This window comes from Hyla sarda, chromosome 5 (assembly GCF_029499605.1).
Source record: "Hyla sarda isolate aHylSar1 chromosome 5, aHylSar1.hap1, whole genome shotgun sequence".
NCBI lineage: Eukaryota > Metazoa > Chordata > Amphibia > Anura > Hylidae > Hyla > Hyla sarda.
The window spans coordinates 184,871,430-184,888,766 of NC_079193.1; the positions used below are offsets into that span (position 1 = coordinate 184,871,430).

A 17,337-nucleotide genomic window follows, 5' to 3' on the forward strand; every position below is an offset into this window, starting at 1 on the left:
ATGGGAGGGGGGTGTGACGGCCGCCACACCCCCTTCCCATAGACATGAATGGAGGCAACGTCACTGTGATGTCACGAGGGTCTTAGCTGTGACACGCCTCGGGAGCAGCACCCTTTGGATAGAGGATATGGCAGGAATACCCCTTTAAAGGAGAGAACCATGTGGACATTGCTGAGCATAAAGTAGACTTGTGATGTCTTAAACAGCCTTACATGTTGCAGGTATGAGGACAATCAAGACCAGAGCGCTTCTTTCCACAGAGCTCACCACAACTATGGGGGATTTCATTTCTATTCCATTCAGGGTTGTTGACTTTGCCTTAAAAATACAAAAGTAAAAAGTAGTTTACGCTTAACAAAATGATCAATCTTTACCAAGACAATTTTACTAAGCATCCAAGACATACCACAAAAGCAGGTGTAGATGCTCGGAGCTCGAGAGGAGACATTTTGACAGGCGGGGCATCTCCAACCACTATTTCCATCTGAAAGAACAAAAGTGAAGCATATGTATTCTCGAAAATTCCATTGTAATGGACTACATATAATGACTTGGTGGCAAGTGCACACCATGCAAAGGTATATGCAATTCAAATAGTAGTTATTTGTACTCAACCTACTACCTTATAGGGCCTTATATTACTGTAAAAAAAAAGTCCAGTAAATGCTGTGTTAACTGCCCAGCTATCCCATACATAAAGCTACGTTTACGTCACATTTTCCCCATATCTTCGAGATACCTGTCAAAAAGCTCAGCTGAAGTATACCAATAAGTTTAATGAACTGAACACAAACTAGCAAATATGTTCATTTGCTGAACATATACGCTTACACGCAAAACGCAAAAGAGCCGCGCAGAACCTGGACCTCACAAATATGGAAAACATTGTGTGAACATAACCTAATGCCGTTCATACACACCAGAAATAGTGGTTTGGTTTAGATTACTATACTGAAGACCAATCACTAACATTTTGCTTAGGGATGGCTTGAGGGTAAATACTACATATTTTGAGATACACAGTCATGGCCGTAAATGATGTCACCCCTGAAATGTATCTAGAAAATGAAGTATTTCTCACAGAAAAGGATTGCAGTAACACATGTTTGATATACACATGTTTATTCCCTTTGTGTGTATTAGAACTAAACCAAAAAAAAAACGGAGGAAAAAAGCAAATTGGACATAATGTCACACCAAACTCCAAAAATGGGCTGGACAAAAAGAATGGCACCGTTTCAAAATTGTGGAAAAATAAGATTGTTTCAAGCATGTGATGCTCCTTTAAACTCCCCTGGGGAAAGTAACAGGTGTGGGCAATATAAAAATCACACCTAATAGCGGATACAAAGGAGAGAAGCTCACTTGGTCTTTGCATTGTGTGTCTGTTTGTGCCACACTAAGCATGGGCAACAGAAAGTGGAGAAAAGAACTGTGAGGACTTGAGAACCAAAATTGTGGAAAAATAGCAACAATCTCAAGGTTACAAGTCCATCTCCAGAGATCTAGATTTGCCTTTGTCCACAGTGCACAAAATTATCAAGAAGTTTGCAACCCATGGCACTGTAGCTAATCTCTGTGGGTGTGGACAAAAGAGAAAAATTGAGGAAAGGTGTCAACACAGGATAGTCCGGATGGTGGATAAGCAGCCCCAAACAAGTTCCAAAGATATTCAAGCTGTCCTGCAGGCTCAGGGAGCATCAGTGTAAGCGCAAACTATCAGTTGACATTTAAATGAAATAAAAAACGCTATGGTAGGAGACCCAGGAGGATCCCACTGCTGACACAGAGACATAAAGAAAGACTGAATTTTGTCAAAATGAACTTGAGTAAGCCAAAATCCTTCTGAGAAAACATCTTGTGGACAGATGAGACCAAGATAGAGGTTTTTGGTAAAGCACATCATTCTACTGTTTACCGAAAATGGAATCGGGCCTACAAAGAAATGAACACCGTACCTACAGCAAAATATGGTGGAGGTTCAATGATGTTTTAGGGTCGTTTTGCTGCCTCTGGCACTGGGTGCCTTGAATGTGTGCAAGGCATCATGAAATCTGAGGATTACCAACTGATTTTGGGTCACACTGTACAGCCCAGTGTCAGAAAACTGGGTTTGCGTCCGAGATCTTGGGATTTCCAGCAGGAAAACGACCCCAAACATCAAAATGCACCCAGAAAAGGAAGGCAACAAAGCGCTGGAGAGTTCTGAAGTTGCCAGCAATGAATCCAGATCTAAATTCCATTGAACACCTGTGGAGAGATCTTAAAATTGTTGTTGGGAAAAGGCGCTCTTCCAATAAGAGAGACCTGGAGCAGTTTGCAAAGGAAGAGTGGTCCAACATTCCGGCTGAGAGGTGTAAGAAGCTTATTGATGGTTATAGGAAGCGACTGATTTCAGTTATTTTTTCCAAAGGGTATGCCACCAAATATTAAGTTAAGGGTGCCAATAATTTTGTCCAGCCCATTTTTGGAGTTTGGTGTTATGTCCAATTTGCTTTTTTCCCTCCCTTGTTCAAATACACACAAAGGGAATAAACATGTGTATAGCAAAACATTTGTTACTGCAATCGTTTTCTGTGAGAAATACTTAATTTTCTTGAAAAATTTCATGGGTGCCAACATTTACGGCCATGACTGTATGTGATCACTTAAGAGTTAATTATAGTGCCTTCAGTCTAGTGTGGTTATTAGTGAATACATTTTATCCTGGGTGGTAAAAGCGATAAAAGTAATAACTCTGATGACCTAAGTCAGCAGTCTTTGTCTTAGAGAATAAATGGGTTAATGACCCTTTTCCTGGTGATCTAGGGTAGAGGAGGAGTAAAATCTAGTTTGTCTAGTATTTTAGAAACGTGTATATTGTCCATTACAAGAGAGAAGCATGTGCATCTGAATGCTATTTTAGAGGTTGGCAGGGGAAAAAAAATTATATTGTATAACTCAAATTATATTGTATAACTCATAAAAAAATCCTGTCAAGAACAAAAAAAATGCATACCAGATCCATCATGCATGTGATCCCTTCTACCATTCTTTAGGAAGCAGATATGATGGACATTTATTAGTATCAATAGAAAATACTTGCAAAGAAAGACATAGGCAGCAGCATCATTTCCGCAAAACGCATTGGTAATATCCAACTCATACCCTCATTTTCTACATAAGTAGATTGTAGCCCTTATCAGACCTTAACGGGTACTCTGCCGCTAGACAACTTATCCCTATCCAAATGATAGGGGGATAAGATGTCTGATCTTGGGGGTCCCGCCCCGCCGCTGGGGACCCCCACGAATTTGGCTGCAGCACCCCAGACATCCGAGGCACGGAGCAAACTTCGCTCCATGCCAGATGACTGGCGATGTGGGGCGGAGGCTCGTGACGTCACGGCTACGCCCTCTCAATGCAAGTCTATGGGAGGGGGCGTGACTTGCATTGAGGGGGCGTGGCAGTGATGTCACGAGCGGGGCATGACATCACGAGCATCTGGCCCTGCACCTGACGCTCTAAACAAACACTGGGTGCAGCAGGGAGATTGCAGGGGCCCCAGCGGCGGGACCCCCGTGATGAGACATCTTATGCCCTATCCTTTGGATAGGGGATAAGATTTCTAGGTGCAGAGTACCCCTTTAACTAAGCTGTCATATGGACAAGAATTTTGTCATAAACAGTCCAAGATAAACTTCTTAGCCATGCAAAATTCTTCAATTACAACATTAAATGTCTTTTAAAAACTTCTCCAGGTACCCATGGGATCACCCACCCTCTAACCATAATGAAATAAAGTACTCTGCTCATTGTGTCCCAATCTACACAGCAAAGCTGATAAGTAAGCAACAGAAAACAAGCCTATTGTGTCTAGTCAGTTAAGTACATGAACAATTGTCTTTCATGTACATACATGTGTCAATTATATAACCTTTTATTCATTCTAAACCACCTCACGTAACATAGGACTAAACATAATTTGTGAAGTTTTATCCTATTATATAGATCTTCTGAATGTAATGCAAACAAACTATGCCCCACAAATTAGCATTTTGAGGTTGTTAAAGCCATCCGCAAATGCTACCCATACACAGGATGGAAAACATAAATGCCCTATAATTATCAATGTAGTAATGACATTACACAGCACGCCACAATCCATCATGTGAAAATGTAGAAGTCTTTATCGCTGCACTCATCATGCTGTGAGCTGCTCCTCAACCATGTACCACAGATAAATCAGCAGAGCCCCTGCGGTGAAATACAGAAAACAGCAGCAGGTTTTAAAGAAGAAAGACAGCGCTACTAATAAAAGATGAGAGTATAACGTGAGGAGGTTATCTAGCACCATAGAACAACCAGTTTACAATACCGCACCAAACGTTAGGTGCCAGGATTTTTTCGATGCCGTTTTCACTATTGTCCCTGTTATATTTTGCACGGCTAGTACAGTACTAAGGGTATGTTTACACAGCACTCTGTGATTCATTGTATACATGGAGCAGTCAGTGTGTACCCAGCAGTCACATACAGCTGAGTAGGATGATCCGCTCTGCTAAAGTGATTTAGAAAAACACATTTGACTGCAATCTCAATGACCCCAGGGATGTCACCTGTACACCGGACTATAGTGCACACATGCCAGATTATCCCTTCAATTGTCCGCTATTGTGTAACAGCCTGAGGCCATCCCTCACCAGCTCTTCCAGTCATCATCAGGCCACGAGCGCTGCCCTTCCTGTGGCAACCAGTGCCAGGGAGCAAAAAGATGATTTTATTATTATTATTATTATTTTTTTTTTACAGAATCACATCTCAAATAATGAATGGAAGATCTAAGATCCTAAAGGGTTACTCTGCTGCTCAGCATTTGGAGCAAACTGTTCTGAACACTGCAGCCGGGAGCTGGTGATGTAATTGCCCCACCCCCTCAATGCAAGTCTATGGGAGGGGGCGTGACAACCGTCACGCCCCCTCCCATAGACTTGCATTGAGGGGGAGGGATGTGACGTCAAGAGGTGCAGGGGCTATGACGTCACGAGCTCTCGGAGCCGACTCCAGTTTCGGAAAAGTAAGCGGAGTACCCCTTTAAACCTATATGATCAATTACATAAAAGGAGATATAGCAATGCTGAGTTTGCCATGTAGCACAACCCATACCACAATGGTCAAAATAAACACAAACTGCTTAATCTCCACTACATGTGTTTATGTCTAGTACAGGGTCCTGCCCATGGAGATCAATAGGGCTGTAGAGGAGCAGCACTGGTACCCATGATGCTGTTCTCAACCAAGATCCCATCCTATCACTCATTATCTACTCAACAGGCCCAGTTATAGCCATTTATACCTATCGGGGGAGATTCATCAAAACCTGTGTACAGGAATAGTGGTGCAGTTGCAACCAATCAAATTGCTTCTTTCATTTTTTTAGAGAGGAGATCTGATTGGTTGCTATGGGCAACTGCCCAATCCTATCTACATAGGCTTTGATAAATCTCCCCTTCTTGTGAATAGGTAATACATTTAAATCTTTGGATAACCCCTTTAAAGAAAAACGATGCGTCATATCTGCAGTTACGTACAGCCATATTAGCTATTTTATTACAGTATATAGCAACTATAGCCTGAAAACTTTTATAGAATACACAGTTGTGCTGAAACATTTTGAGAATTACATACATTTTGGTTTTAATGTTTGCTGCTAAAATTTTCATGGCTGTAATTTCCATTAAGGGTACGTTCACACATACAGGATTCTGCGCAGATTTGATACGCAGGATTTGTAACTACAGATTAGAAGCTGTGCTCAGTCATTTAGTTTACATTGAACTCTGCAGCAGAAAATCCTCCGCATCAAATCTGCGTATGTGTGAATGTACCCTAAAGGGGTGCTCTGGGAAACAAAAATATATCCCCCATCCACAGGATAAGTGATAAGTGTCTGTTCATGGGGGAGTCCGCCGCTGGGATCCCCTGTGATCTCCTGTATGGGTCCCCACCACTTACCTGCTCCTCTGCGTGTCTGGCCCACTCAGCCAATCAATATCCGACAGAGATAGTACCCCCGTTTCCCTGCCGGTGTTTGGCTAGGCAGGCTGTCACTTGCATACACTGAACAATACTGTGCCATAGCGCTGAAATGATCAGTGTTATCACCACTCCATTACCACAGGCTGTAGGATTGGATTGCCGATCAGACAGGATGGAGGCAGGTAGGGACCTACACCCATCCTCTCAGCAAATCAGGACCCCTGTGCTTCCCTGAGGTACCAAAATGCTAGTTTAGGAAACTTTTAGATGCTGCAATCAACTTCAATGCTAATTCAAACACTAATTACTGGGTTAAAATCGGTGCAGCTGTTTAGGAGATTTTCTTCTTCAGGGTTATATGGTTTTTACTTCTTAAAAAGGGGTACTCCACTAGAAAACTTTTTTTTTTTTTTTTTTTTTTATCAAATGGTTCCAGAAAGTGAAACAGATTTGTAAATGACTTCTATTAAAAATCTTAATCCTTCCAATACTTATCAGTTGCACAGGAAGTTCTTCTCTTTTTCAATTTCCTTTCTGGCTGACCACAGTGCTCTCTGCTGACACCTCTGTCCATTTTAGGAACTGTCCAGAGCAGGAGAGGTTTGCTATGGGGATTTGTTCCTGCTCTGGACAGTTCCTGAAATGGACAGAGGTGTCAGCAGAGAGCACGGTGGTCAGACAGAAAGGAAACTGAAGAAGAAAAGAACTTCCTGTGCCGCTAATAAGTACTGGGAGGATTAAGATTTGTTAATAGAAATAATTTACAAATCTTTTTAACTTTCTGGCACAAGTTAATAAATTTTTTTTTCCAGTGGAGTACCCCTTTAAAGGACATCTGCAGCAAAAAACAACTTATCCCCTATCTGCATTATAGGGAATAAGTGTTTGATTCTGACCGCTGGGACCCCCCCGCGATTTCCCAAACGGGGCCCCGCATTGCCGCTTTATGTGAGCGGCTAATGCACGTAGCTTCAACCTCTCTGAGGTCGATGGTACCCCCCCCCCCCCCCCACATACAGTTCCATGGGAGGCATGAACTCTGCATCCCGCCTCTTCCATAGAACTACATGGAGGAGGCAGCAGCCGCCAGATGGATTCTCCGCTCACAGAATTCTGCAAGCAGAGATTCTGTTCACATTACTCAGGGTGAACATACCCTAACTGCACTAGGCTGATAACTCCGCCTCTACCCCCCCCCCCCCCCCACTCAGGATGCCATGAAGGGAGTGAAGCTATCAGCCAGAATCAAATATGTTCAGGATACTGCATGTGTGAATAGATCCTAATATAAAGAATTTTGATTCTAAGTACCCAGTGGGGACAGCAAGTCAATTAAAGGGGTTATCCTGTAATCGAAAAACAGAGGTGATTTCTTCCGAAAACAGCCTGTCTTCAGGCTGTATGTGGTATTGCAACTTAGTTCCATTGAAGTGAATGAAACCAAGTTGTAATACCACACACAACCTGAGGACTGGTGTGGAGCTGTTTTAGGAAGAAATAAGTTCCGTTTTTCCTATTCCTAGATAACCCCTTTAAGACCAGTGCTGTGGTATATATACATTGGCGCCTTAAAAATTAAGAATAACGGTTAAATGATTTTTCAATGACATTTTGCACTTATCACACATTTATGGCATATGCTGTATCATAGATGTGTAACACAAGAACAACTGATGTTTTACACTAGCTTTTCCAGATGTCTTATTTGTTTTAAAGTAAAACACTGAACAATTTTCTTTTAATTAATTAATATATATATATATATATATATATATATATATATATATATATATATATATAACAGGCATCACATGTTGCATTGTGCTGTTCTATAAAAATGCTATTTTTTTGTCATTGGTGGATAGATTTAGTACAGAATTTTGGAGCATAATGGAATCTTGGAGGGACCTCTCATAAGACATACAATACTGCTAATCATTCCTCTCCATATCAAAACCTGCTTCTGTTGCTTTTTTCCATTGCTGACAATGCCTCAGCGTGGCAATTGTAAGCCAAGTTGCCATAACAACACTATATAAGATTAATAAAAACAGGAAGGAAAAAAAAAAAGGTCACACTTAGTCTAAGTAGTACGATACCTTTCAACGAAATTACATTATATTTTTGTATGCTTAGTGTTCCACTAATGTTAACAGAGCGCTCACCGCGTGGAGTGGCCACAAGTGTGAGAGACGGACAAGGTTCTCGTGTGAGCGCTCTTATAAAAAATGGGGCTTGCCATAGACACCAGCATTATTCCAAACCTATCGCCACAAATTGCCAGGATGCAATTCAATAGGACAGATTTACTACTGCAAACGCACAAGAATAGTTCATTTCCCTCCGGTGAAAACCTTTTTACTTTTAAATCAACTGGTGGCAGAAAGTTAATTTGTAAATTACTTCTATTAAAAAATCTTAATCCTTCCTGTACTTATCAGCTAATGAATATTACAGAGGAAAATTTTTTCTTTTTGGAATGCTCTCTGATGACATCACGAGCACAGTTCTCTCTGCTGATGTTATTATAATAATAATAACGCTTTATTTATTGTTGTCCTTAGTGGGATTTGAACCAAAGTCCCCAGCACTGCAAGGCAGCAGTGCTAGCCACTGAGCCACCATGCTGCCCTTAGCATACATCTGCTATGCATGGTTGCTAAAATGGACAGAGATGTCAGGAGAGAGCACTGTGCTTGTGATGTCATCAGTGTTCCAAAAAGAAAGGAATTTCCTCTGTAGCATTCAGCAGCTAATAAGTACAGGAAGGATTAAGATTTTTTAATAGAAGTAATTTACAAATATGTTCAACTTTCTGCCACAGATGATTTAAAAGAAAAAAGGTTTTCACCGGAGTACCCCTTTAAATAGAGAACAAAGTCATACATAAGGATCTGTCTAAATCAGTGTTTCCCAACCAGGGTGGCTGCAGCTGTTGCAAAACTACAACTCCCAGCATGCCCGGACAGCCGTTGGCTGTCCGGGCATGCTGGGAGTTGTAGTTTTGCAACAGCTGGAGACACATGGTTTGGCAAACACTGGTCTAACTCGCTGTGAGCAATAGCGGAACACTGACCTTCAGCTTGGGATGCAGGAGACCTGGCCCATTTTTTGATGCAGTTAAGGTGAAAAACATGGTAGCAGCTCTGACAATTCCACACTGGAGCCATGACTCGGACCACCTCACAGCACACCATGCACTCGTACTTCTCTGCGGATAGCTGCTCAATCAAAGACCCTGGAAGAGAGAGAAACAGTCAGCGTTACAAATGAATAAGACAAAAGTAGTGGTGTCCAACTCATAGGCTGGGCAGTATGTTTAACCCCTTAAAGGAGAACTCTGCCAGTGAGTGCGTGCGTGCGTGTGTGGGGGGGGGGGGGGGGGGAGTGGGGAGGTTGTGTGGGATAAAAAAAATATATATAAAAAAAAACACATTTACTTATCTCCAGAAGTGCCTCCTCTGGTTCCCCGCTGTGATAGTCTTCCTAAAGTATACTTTAGTATTCCTTCAGCTACAGAAGTACTCGGGCCTTATGTGTCATATTGCAGCTCGGCGAATCACTTGAAGTGGTGGGACATGGCGGCAGCCAGCGATTCGCTGAGCTGCAGTATGACATGTTGGACCTGGGTACTTCCTTAGATGAATGACAGTCACACTGAAGCTTCAGGAAGACGACAGCTAGGGGGGTCCAGAGGAGGACACTGGAGGCACCATGGGAGCGCTGCAGTAAAGTAGATGCTAATATTATATATATATATATATATATATATATATATATATATATATATATATATATATCTCTATATAATCACACAAATGGCCATGGCTAGAAAAAACCCTCCCGTCAGAGTTCTCGGTTAATGACCAAAAATTCTTGTTTTTCACTGTTGCATTTTAGGAGCTATAGATTTTTTTTCAGTCGACAGAGCAATATGAGGGATTGTTTTATTGATTAATTATTATTATTTTTTTTTTTTTTTTAAACATGATGGTCCTTTTTTTTTTTTTGCACTTTACATTTACACCGTTCACCTTGCAGCAAAAATAATTTTATTCTCTGCATCAGTAGGATTATAGTGATAACTTTATATAGTTTTTATTTTTACATTTTACTAGCTTCACACCATATAATTATTATTATTATTTTCACAGCACCCTTTGTTTCAGTGTGCTTAACATAAGGGTTCACATACATGACACAAAGGCAGGTACAGTAATAGTGATCCAGAGTATATTGTAGCACTATAGGTATATGCCCTCATCATTCATCACCTCTGCTACTGTCTCGAAGACTTCTTCTGTGCTTCCCTCATACACTGAAACTTGCTATCTCGTATAATCTGTCTCTCAGCCACCATCAAGATCTACTAGTTACGGTCTCAGTACAGTATATAATATTTTCAGCTTAGACTACAAGATGGTCCCAGAACAACCATTGTACCTTGAGGGATGACTGTATTGAGAACTGCTGCCCCCTCCCCTTTGCCTTGGGTTTCCCCCCTTCCTTTTAAAGGGGTACTCCAGTAGAAATCTATTATTATTTATTTATTTATTTATTTTTTTCAAATGAACTGGTGCCAGAAAGTTAAACAGATTTGTAACTTACTGTATTTAAAATCCTTAAAGGGGTTATCCACCATAAGGTGATTTTAGTGCGTACCTGGCAGACAGTAATGGACATGCTTAGGAAGGATCTGCGCTTGTCTTGGGGATAAATGGCTATGTTGTGATATTACCATAACACTGTGGCTAGCTTTTTGGGAACTGGTATTTCCTGTTTTCAGTTTTCTTGTTTGTCTACAATCCCATGATACCATTTTCCTCCTTCCCACATATCAACTACCCCACCCATTGAAACTAAATGAGCTGCAGACCTGTGGTTTTCAATCAGGGTGCCTCCAGCTGTTGTATTAGTTGCAGATTGCTCTCTCCACCCATTGAAGCAGACAGGCTCCCTGTCATCAGCTGACTAGTGAGTCAGTTCTCGGCCGCATTGCAAGATGGGAAAAATCTGAGACATTTTGTATGCTGATAAATATTGGGGTGAAAATCACAAGAATTGTGAGAAAACCGTCACACACAGGTACAGACACTATATTATGAACTACACTAACTTTACAGCCCCTGTAGCATAGTAAAAAAAAAAATCCCGGATTACCCCTTTAATCCTTTCATTACTTATCAGCTGCTGTATGCTCCACAGGAAGTTTTATTTCTTTCTGGAGTTTGTTCCAGTCTGACAGAAGTGTCAGCAGAGAGCACTGTAGTCAATGTCAGGAACTGTCCAGAGTACAAGCAAATCCCCATAGCAAACCTCTCCTGCTCTGGACAGTTCCTGATACGGACAGAAGTGTCAGCAGAGAGCACTGTGGTCAGACTTAAAGGAAAACTTGCGAATGATAAGGGATAAGTTATAGATCGCAGGGGGGTCCGACCGTTGGGCCCCTTCGTGATCTCCTGTATGGGGCCTGGCAGTGCACAGGAAGGGGGCGTGTTCGTCCCCCGCATGACGTGGCAACCGACACCCCCCCTCCCCAAACACACACACCCCGTAAAGATATATGAAGGGGGCATGTCAACAGCCGCGTCATGTGGGGACAAAACACTCCCTTCATGTGGATTGTTGCAAAAATGTTTTCCCCTGGATTACCCCTTTAATGATGTAACATTATTTAACCTTTTCAGCCATATCTTCAGCCATTTTGCATAAGTAAATCTGCAGCTCAGTGAAGGTGTGCATGAATAGATTGTGTGTTCCGTGACGTATTATAGTATCATATGCCATTATCTTTAAGCATAGTGTAGAGGCAGGGCTTTTATGCTGGACTAGCATTGCATTATGTGGTCATAATAAAAATGAAACGCTCTGGAATCTCTTCAATGTCCTGCTGACTGGCACAGATTTCCTTACTGCCCGACTCCTCTGCTGTGCCATGCACACATGCTTACCATGCAGGACCAGTAGAAAGAACTGTAATAACACTTCAGATGTCACTGGTCAGAACAGAAGAACTCAGGCTGACAGTATAGGCAATGAATAATTGCTAACACCACCAGCTCTATAGCAGCACGTACATTACTATGCAGGACCTAAAAACAAGTGGTCAGGAGCTTAGCAGGGTTACACACAATGCGGCAAAAAGCACAGAAATCGTAACCGATAAATATGATGCAAAAACACTGGCTGTGATAAAAAATAGTGACAGGACACTGGCACAGCTTTATACCATATGACCAGATAACCAATTAAGTAAAAAAAAACAACATAGTGACTAACAAACCCAATACATGAAAATGATCCTAAATAACACATACTGACATCTATCTAGTGGGTTCCAAATATAGATCTGCCACTGTGAATGGCATCACATCTACTTACTAATTCACTGACAGCAGCACAGTGTGTGGAGTAACACTCCATGCCTGCAGGAAAGGATTAGTTATACCCCTCCACCAACAGAAACAAAAAAATCTATATAGAATGAAATATTTTCTGTAGTGCGCAAGCAGAGCACTTTTCACCCCCATATGGGGTGTTTTCTGTATCGGGAGAAATTGGGCTTAAAATTTTGGGGGGGTATTTTCTGCTATTACCCTTTTTAAAAATGTAAAATTTTTGGGAAACCAAGCATTTTAGGTAAAAAATATATATATTTGTTTTACATATGCAAAAGTCGTTAATCACCTGTGGGGTATTAAGGTTCACTTTACCCCTTGTTACGTTCCCTGAGGGGTCTAGTTTCCAAAATGGTATGCCATGTGTTTTTTTTTGCTGTCCTGGCAACATAGGGGCTTCCTAAAAGTGACATGCCCCCCAAAAACCATTTGTCGCTCCTTCCCTTCTGAGCCCTCTACTGCGCCCACTGAACAATTAACATAGACATATGAGGTATGTGCTTACTCGAGAGAAATTGGGTTTCAAATACAAGTAAAAATTTTCTCCTTTTTACCCCTTGCAAAAATTCAAAAATTGGGTCTACAAGAACATGCGAGTGAAAAAAATGAAGATTTTGAATTTTCTCCTTCACTTTGCTGCTATTCCTGTGAAACACCTAAAGGGTTAAAGAGGCATGGACTCAAGGGACAGGGACATAATACTCCCCCTTTATAAAGCATTGGTACGGCCTCACCTGGAATATGCTGTTCAGTTTTGGGCACCTGTCCATAAAAGGGACACTGCGGAGTTGGAAAGGGTGCAGAGACGCGCGACTAAACTAATATGGGGCCTGGAACATCTTAGCTATGAGGAGCGATTAAAGGAGTTACAACAGTTACAATTTAGTCTTGAGAAGAGACGTTTAAGGGGGGATATGATAAACGTATATAAGTATATTAATGGCCCATACAAAAAATATGGAGAAAAACTGTTCCAGGTTAAACCCCCCCAAAGGACGAGGGGGCACTCCCTCCGTCTGGAGAAGAAAAAGTTTAGTCTCAAGGGGCGACACGCCTTCTTTACCGTGAGGACTGTGAATTTATGGAACGGTCTACCTCAGGAACTGGTCACAGCAGGAACAATTAACAGCTTTAAAACAGGATTAGATACATTCCTGGAACAAAATAAGATTAATGCTTATGAAGAAATATAAAACCTCATCCCTTCCCCAATATCGCGCCACACCCCTACCCCTTAATTCCCTGGTTGAACTTGATGGACATATGTCTTTTTTCGACTGTACTAACTATACTAACTATGTAACTTAGTGAATGTCATTTTGAATACTTCAGGGGGTGTAGTTTTTATAATGGGGTCTTTTATGGGGTATTTCTAATATGAAGACCCTTCAAATCCACTTCAAACCTGAACTGGTCCCTGAAAAATAGTGAGTTTGAAAATTTTGTGAAAAATTTCAAAATTGCTGCTGAACTTGGAAGCCCTCTGGTGTCTTCCAAAAGTAAAAACTCATAAATTTTATGATGCAAACATAAAGTAGACATATTGTATATGTGAACCCAAAAAATATATATTTTGAATATCCATTTTCCTTACAAGCAGAGAGCTTCAACGTTAGAAAAATGCAAAATTTTCATTTTTTTCATAAAATTTTGGGATTTTTCACCAAGAAAGGATGCAAGTTACCATAAAATTTTACCATTAAGTTAAAGTAGAATATGTCACGAAAAAAAAACTCTCTCGGAATCAGAATGATAACTAAAAGCATTCCAGAGTTATTAATGTTTAAAGAGACAGTGGTCAGATGTGCAAAAAACGCTCATGTCCTTAAGGTGTAAAATGGCCTGGTCCTTAAGGGGTTAAAGTGTAACTCTAATGGTCAATTTTCAGCACTTCCCATTTTGAAAAATGACATCCGTTCTCTTTGCTTTATATAACTATGTGCTACCTGTCTCCAGTGCAGGACCCTGTGCCACAGAATCACATTACACTGGGTCTTGTGCTGGAGAGGGGTGCTGTGGAGACGGAGCAGGAGGATCTGTCCCACACCGCATAGAAATATTCATCAGAGAGCGACTGGGAATGGAAAAAATGGTGCACTGTTCAGGGATTAATAGGGTAATCCACTTTTTTTTTGCAGAGTCTGCCGCTTCTCCACAGTGCTCTTGGGAGACACACTGGTGCTGAAGAAAAGTGACAGCTCAGTCAGCCAGTCACCGGCCAAGACAGGTCTCTGCCATGATTAGCTATGATGGCCATCACTTCTCTTCAGCAAGACTGCATCTAGAGGGTGGGGGCCAACGTGAGTAGAAGAGCCGGACTCTGCATTCCTGGGGTAAGAGACAGGCCTCATACAGGAGGTTGCTTGGGGTCCAAGCAGTCTGACCCCTGGTGATCAAACCGATAAGATTTTATAAAGTGGAGTACCTGTTTAAAGGGAACCAAGCATTAGATTTTACCATATATAACGATTGGCAACTCATTATATATGGTAAAATCTTTATTCTCACCATCCCCAGGGGACCTTCCTGCCCTCAGGGATGGTGAGGATATTAAGTAGGTAAGTTTCCCTGCTGCCCTGTAAGTAGTCCCCTGAGTGGAGAGCTATACTTACCTAGCCCCGGCTGTATTGACGCCTCTTGGCGTTATTGATGGCCTGTATCACCGCTCTGCTCCATCTGCTTAAGGAGCAGAGTGATGACACGAGCTGTCAATCGTGCCGAGGGGGCATCACTATGACCAGACTAGGTAAGAATAGCTCCCCTCCCAGGGGGCTACTTACAGGGCAGTGGGGAGACTCACAAACGTCATATCCTCACCATCCCTGGGGGCAGGAATGCCTCCCAGGGATGGTAAGGTTGAAAATGTTACCATATATAAACACGTTGCTAAGCATAATACAGTGGTCCCTCAACATACGATGGTAATCTGTTCCAAACGGACCATTGTTTGTTGAAACCATCGTATGTTGAGGGATCTGTGCAATGTAAAGTATAGGACAGTGGTCTACAACCTGCGGACCTCCAGATGTTGCAAAACTACAACACCCAGCATGCCCGGACAGCCGTTGGCTGTCCGGGCATGCTGGGTGTTGTAGTTTTTAAACATCTGGAGGTCCGCAGGTTGTAGACCACTGTTAGAGAAAGTTGTACTCACCTGTCCCCGACACTCCGGACAGTCACCGCTCCCCGGGATGTTGCCGTCCATCGCTGTCGCCGCGTCCCCGATGCTCCGGCAAGGCCTCTGCTTCCCCGGCAACCGCGCTCTCCGTCGCCGCCATCACGTCACACGCTGCTCCTATTGGATGACGGGACGGTGTGCGCAGCGACGTGATGACAACGATGGAGAGCGCCGACAATGCAGGGGATCCCGAGGAGGACGCGCCAGAGCCCCGAGGACAGGTGAGTGACCATCACCGGAGCCCACGGGGCCCCGTAAACGGCTATCTGGCAGCAGCTGAAGCAGTCTGCGCTGCCGGATAGCCGTTTATGCGATTGCCCCGACATAAAAAATCATCGCATGTTGATGCTGCCTCTGAGAGGCCATCACATGTTGAAATTATCGTATGTCGGGGCCATGGTAGGTCGAGGGGTCACTGTATATGGTAAAATCTAATGCTTGGTTCCCTTTAAGGTACCAAATATAAAATGAGAGTGATTTAGACAAATGACAAATGACAGTGCTGCCCATTCTGCCTAAAAACCATTAAGCATGCTTTATGCTGAGGACCTTCCTCCATTGTTATAGCCTATCTTTGGAACCGTTCTATTTTAGAATACCTTTTTGTAGGTGAAGGCTCCAAAACTGAACACAGCATTCCAGATGTGGCCTCACCAGGCTCTATACAGCAGGATCACACTCTCCCTCTATCTACTGGTTATACCTCTAGATCAGTGTTTGCCAGCCAGGGTGCCTCCAGATATTGCAAAACTACAACTCCCAGCATGCCTGGACAGCCTCTGGCTGTCCAGGCATTCTGGGAGTTGTAGTTTTGCAACACCTGGAGGAACCCTGGTTGGGAAACACTGCTTTAGATATAGAATCAGTAAATCCTTCTCTACCACAGAACCGCCTATACAATACCCACAGACAACTTCTTCCCCACAGGCGCATATTTTTACATTTGGAAACATAACTGCAGTTCCCATTATTTAACTGCTTATGAAGTAAAGCTACATTTTCCATTTACAGACACCTCCAGGAACATTAACCCTATTGCTCACTTTTGTGTTATCAGTAAATAGGAAAACCTGACCTACCAAACCTTCTCGTATGTCACTTACAAACATATTAACCCTCAGACAACAGAAGGGCGTACATGTATGTCCAGAGCAGGCTAAGGTACTTTGAAGCAAGCTGAGCTTATTTCATACCCGGTGAGTAACAGGAGCTATCAGCAGCCGGGACATCAGTGATCACCCTGATGCCTGGCATTTAACACTTAAGATGCCATGATCAATGCCAATCTCACTATTCATTATTTCCTGAGCAGCTGCTCAGTACTACAATTACCAGAATGCATTGCTTTTCCGAAGCTATGAATTACAGTCCTCCTAGCCTGCCTACTGTCCTACACAGCACTCCTGCCATACCCCTACCCACAGCTGTGACCTTAGTGCCCTGTCCACAGGCGCTCTTAGAGTTTAATCACATGCTGCAACTGATTTGCATTATCCTAAATACTTTTGTTTTGTGCTGAACGAACATTTCTTGCAGCAGCTCTGCAGCATGTAAACATATCCTTAGAATGTTATTAGAGATGAGTGAAGTTACAGTAATTCGATTTGTCACGAACTTCTCGGCTCGGCAGTTGCTGCCTTAAGCCTGCATAAATTAGTTCAGCTTTCAGGTGCTCCGGTGGGCTGGAAAAGGTGGATACATTCCTAGGAAAGAGTCTCCAGCCCACCGGAGCACCTGAAAGCT

At 42.5% G+C, this 17,337-nt stretch overlaps 1 protein-coding gene across 1 annotated transcript in view; it reads right to left on the reverse strand.

The window, feature by feature from the left end:
- Window positions 1–17,337, reverse strand: part of NFX1 (nuclear transcription factor, X-box binding 1) — a 100,679-nt gene that overhangs the window by 56,585 nt on the left and 26,757 nt on the right. Inside the window, exons 3-5 of the mRNA XM_056520900.1 lie at window positions 9,095–9,256; window positions 407–484; window positions 213–318 (exon numbers count right to left, since the gene is read on the reverse strand). Of these exons, the coding sequence (XP_056376875.1) occupies window positions 213–318; window positions 407–484; window positions 9,095–9,256 (346 nt within the window). The remainder of the gene's footprint in view (window positions 1–212; window positions 319–406; window positions 485–9,094; window positions 9,257–17,337) is intronic.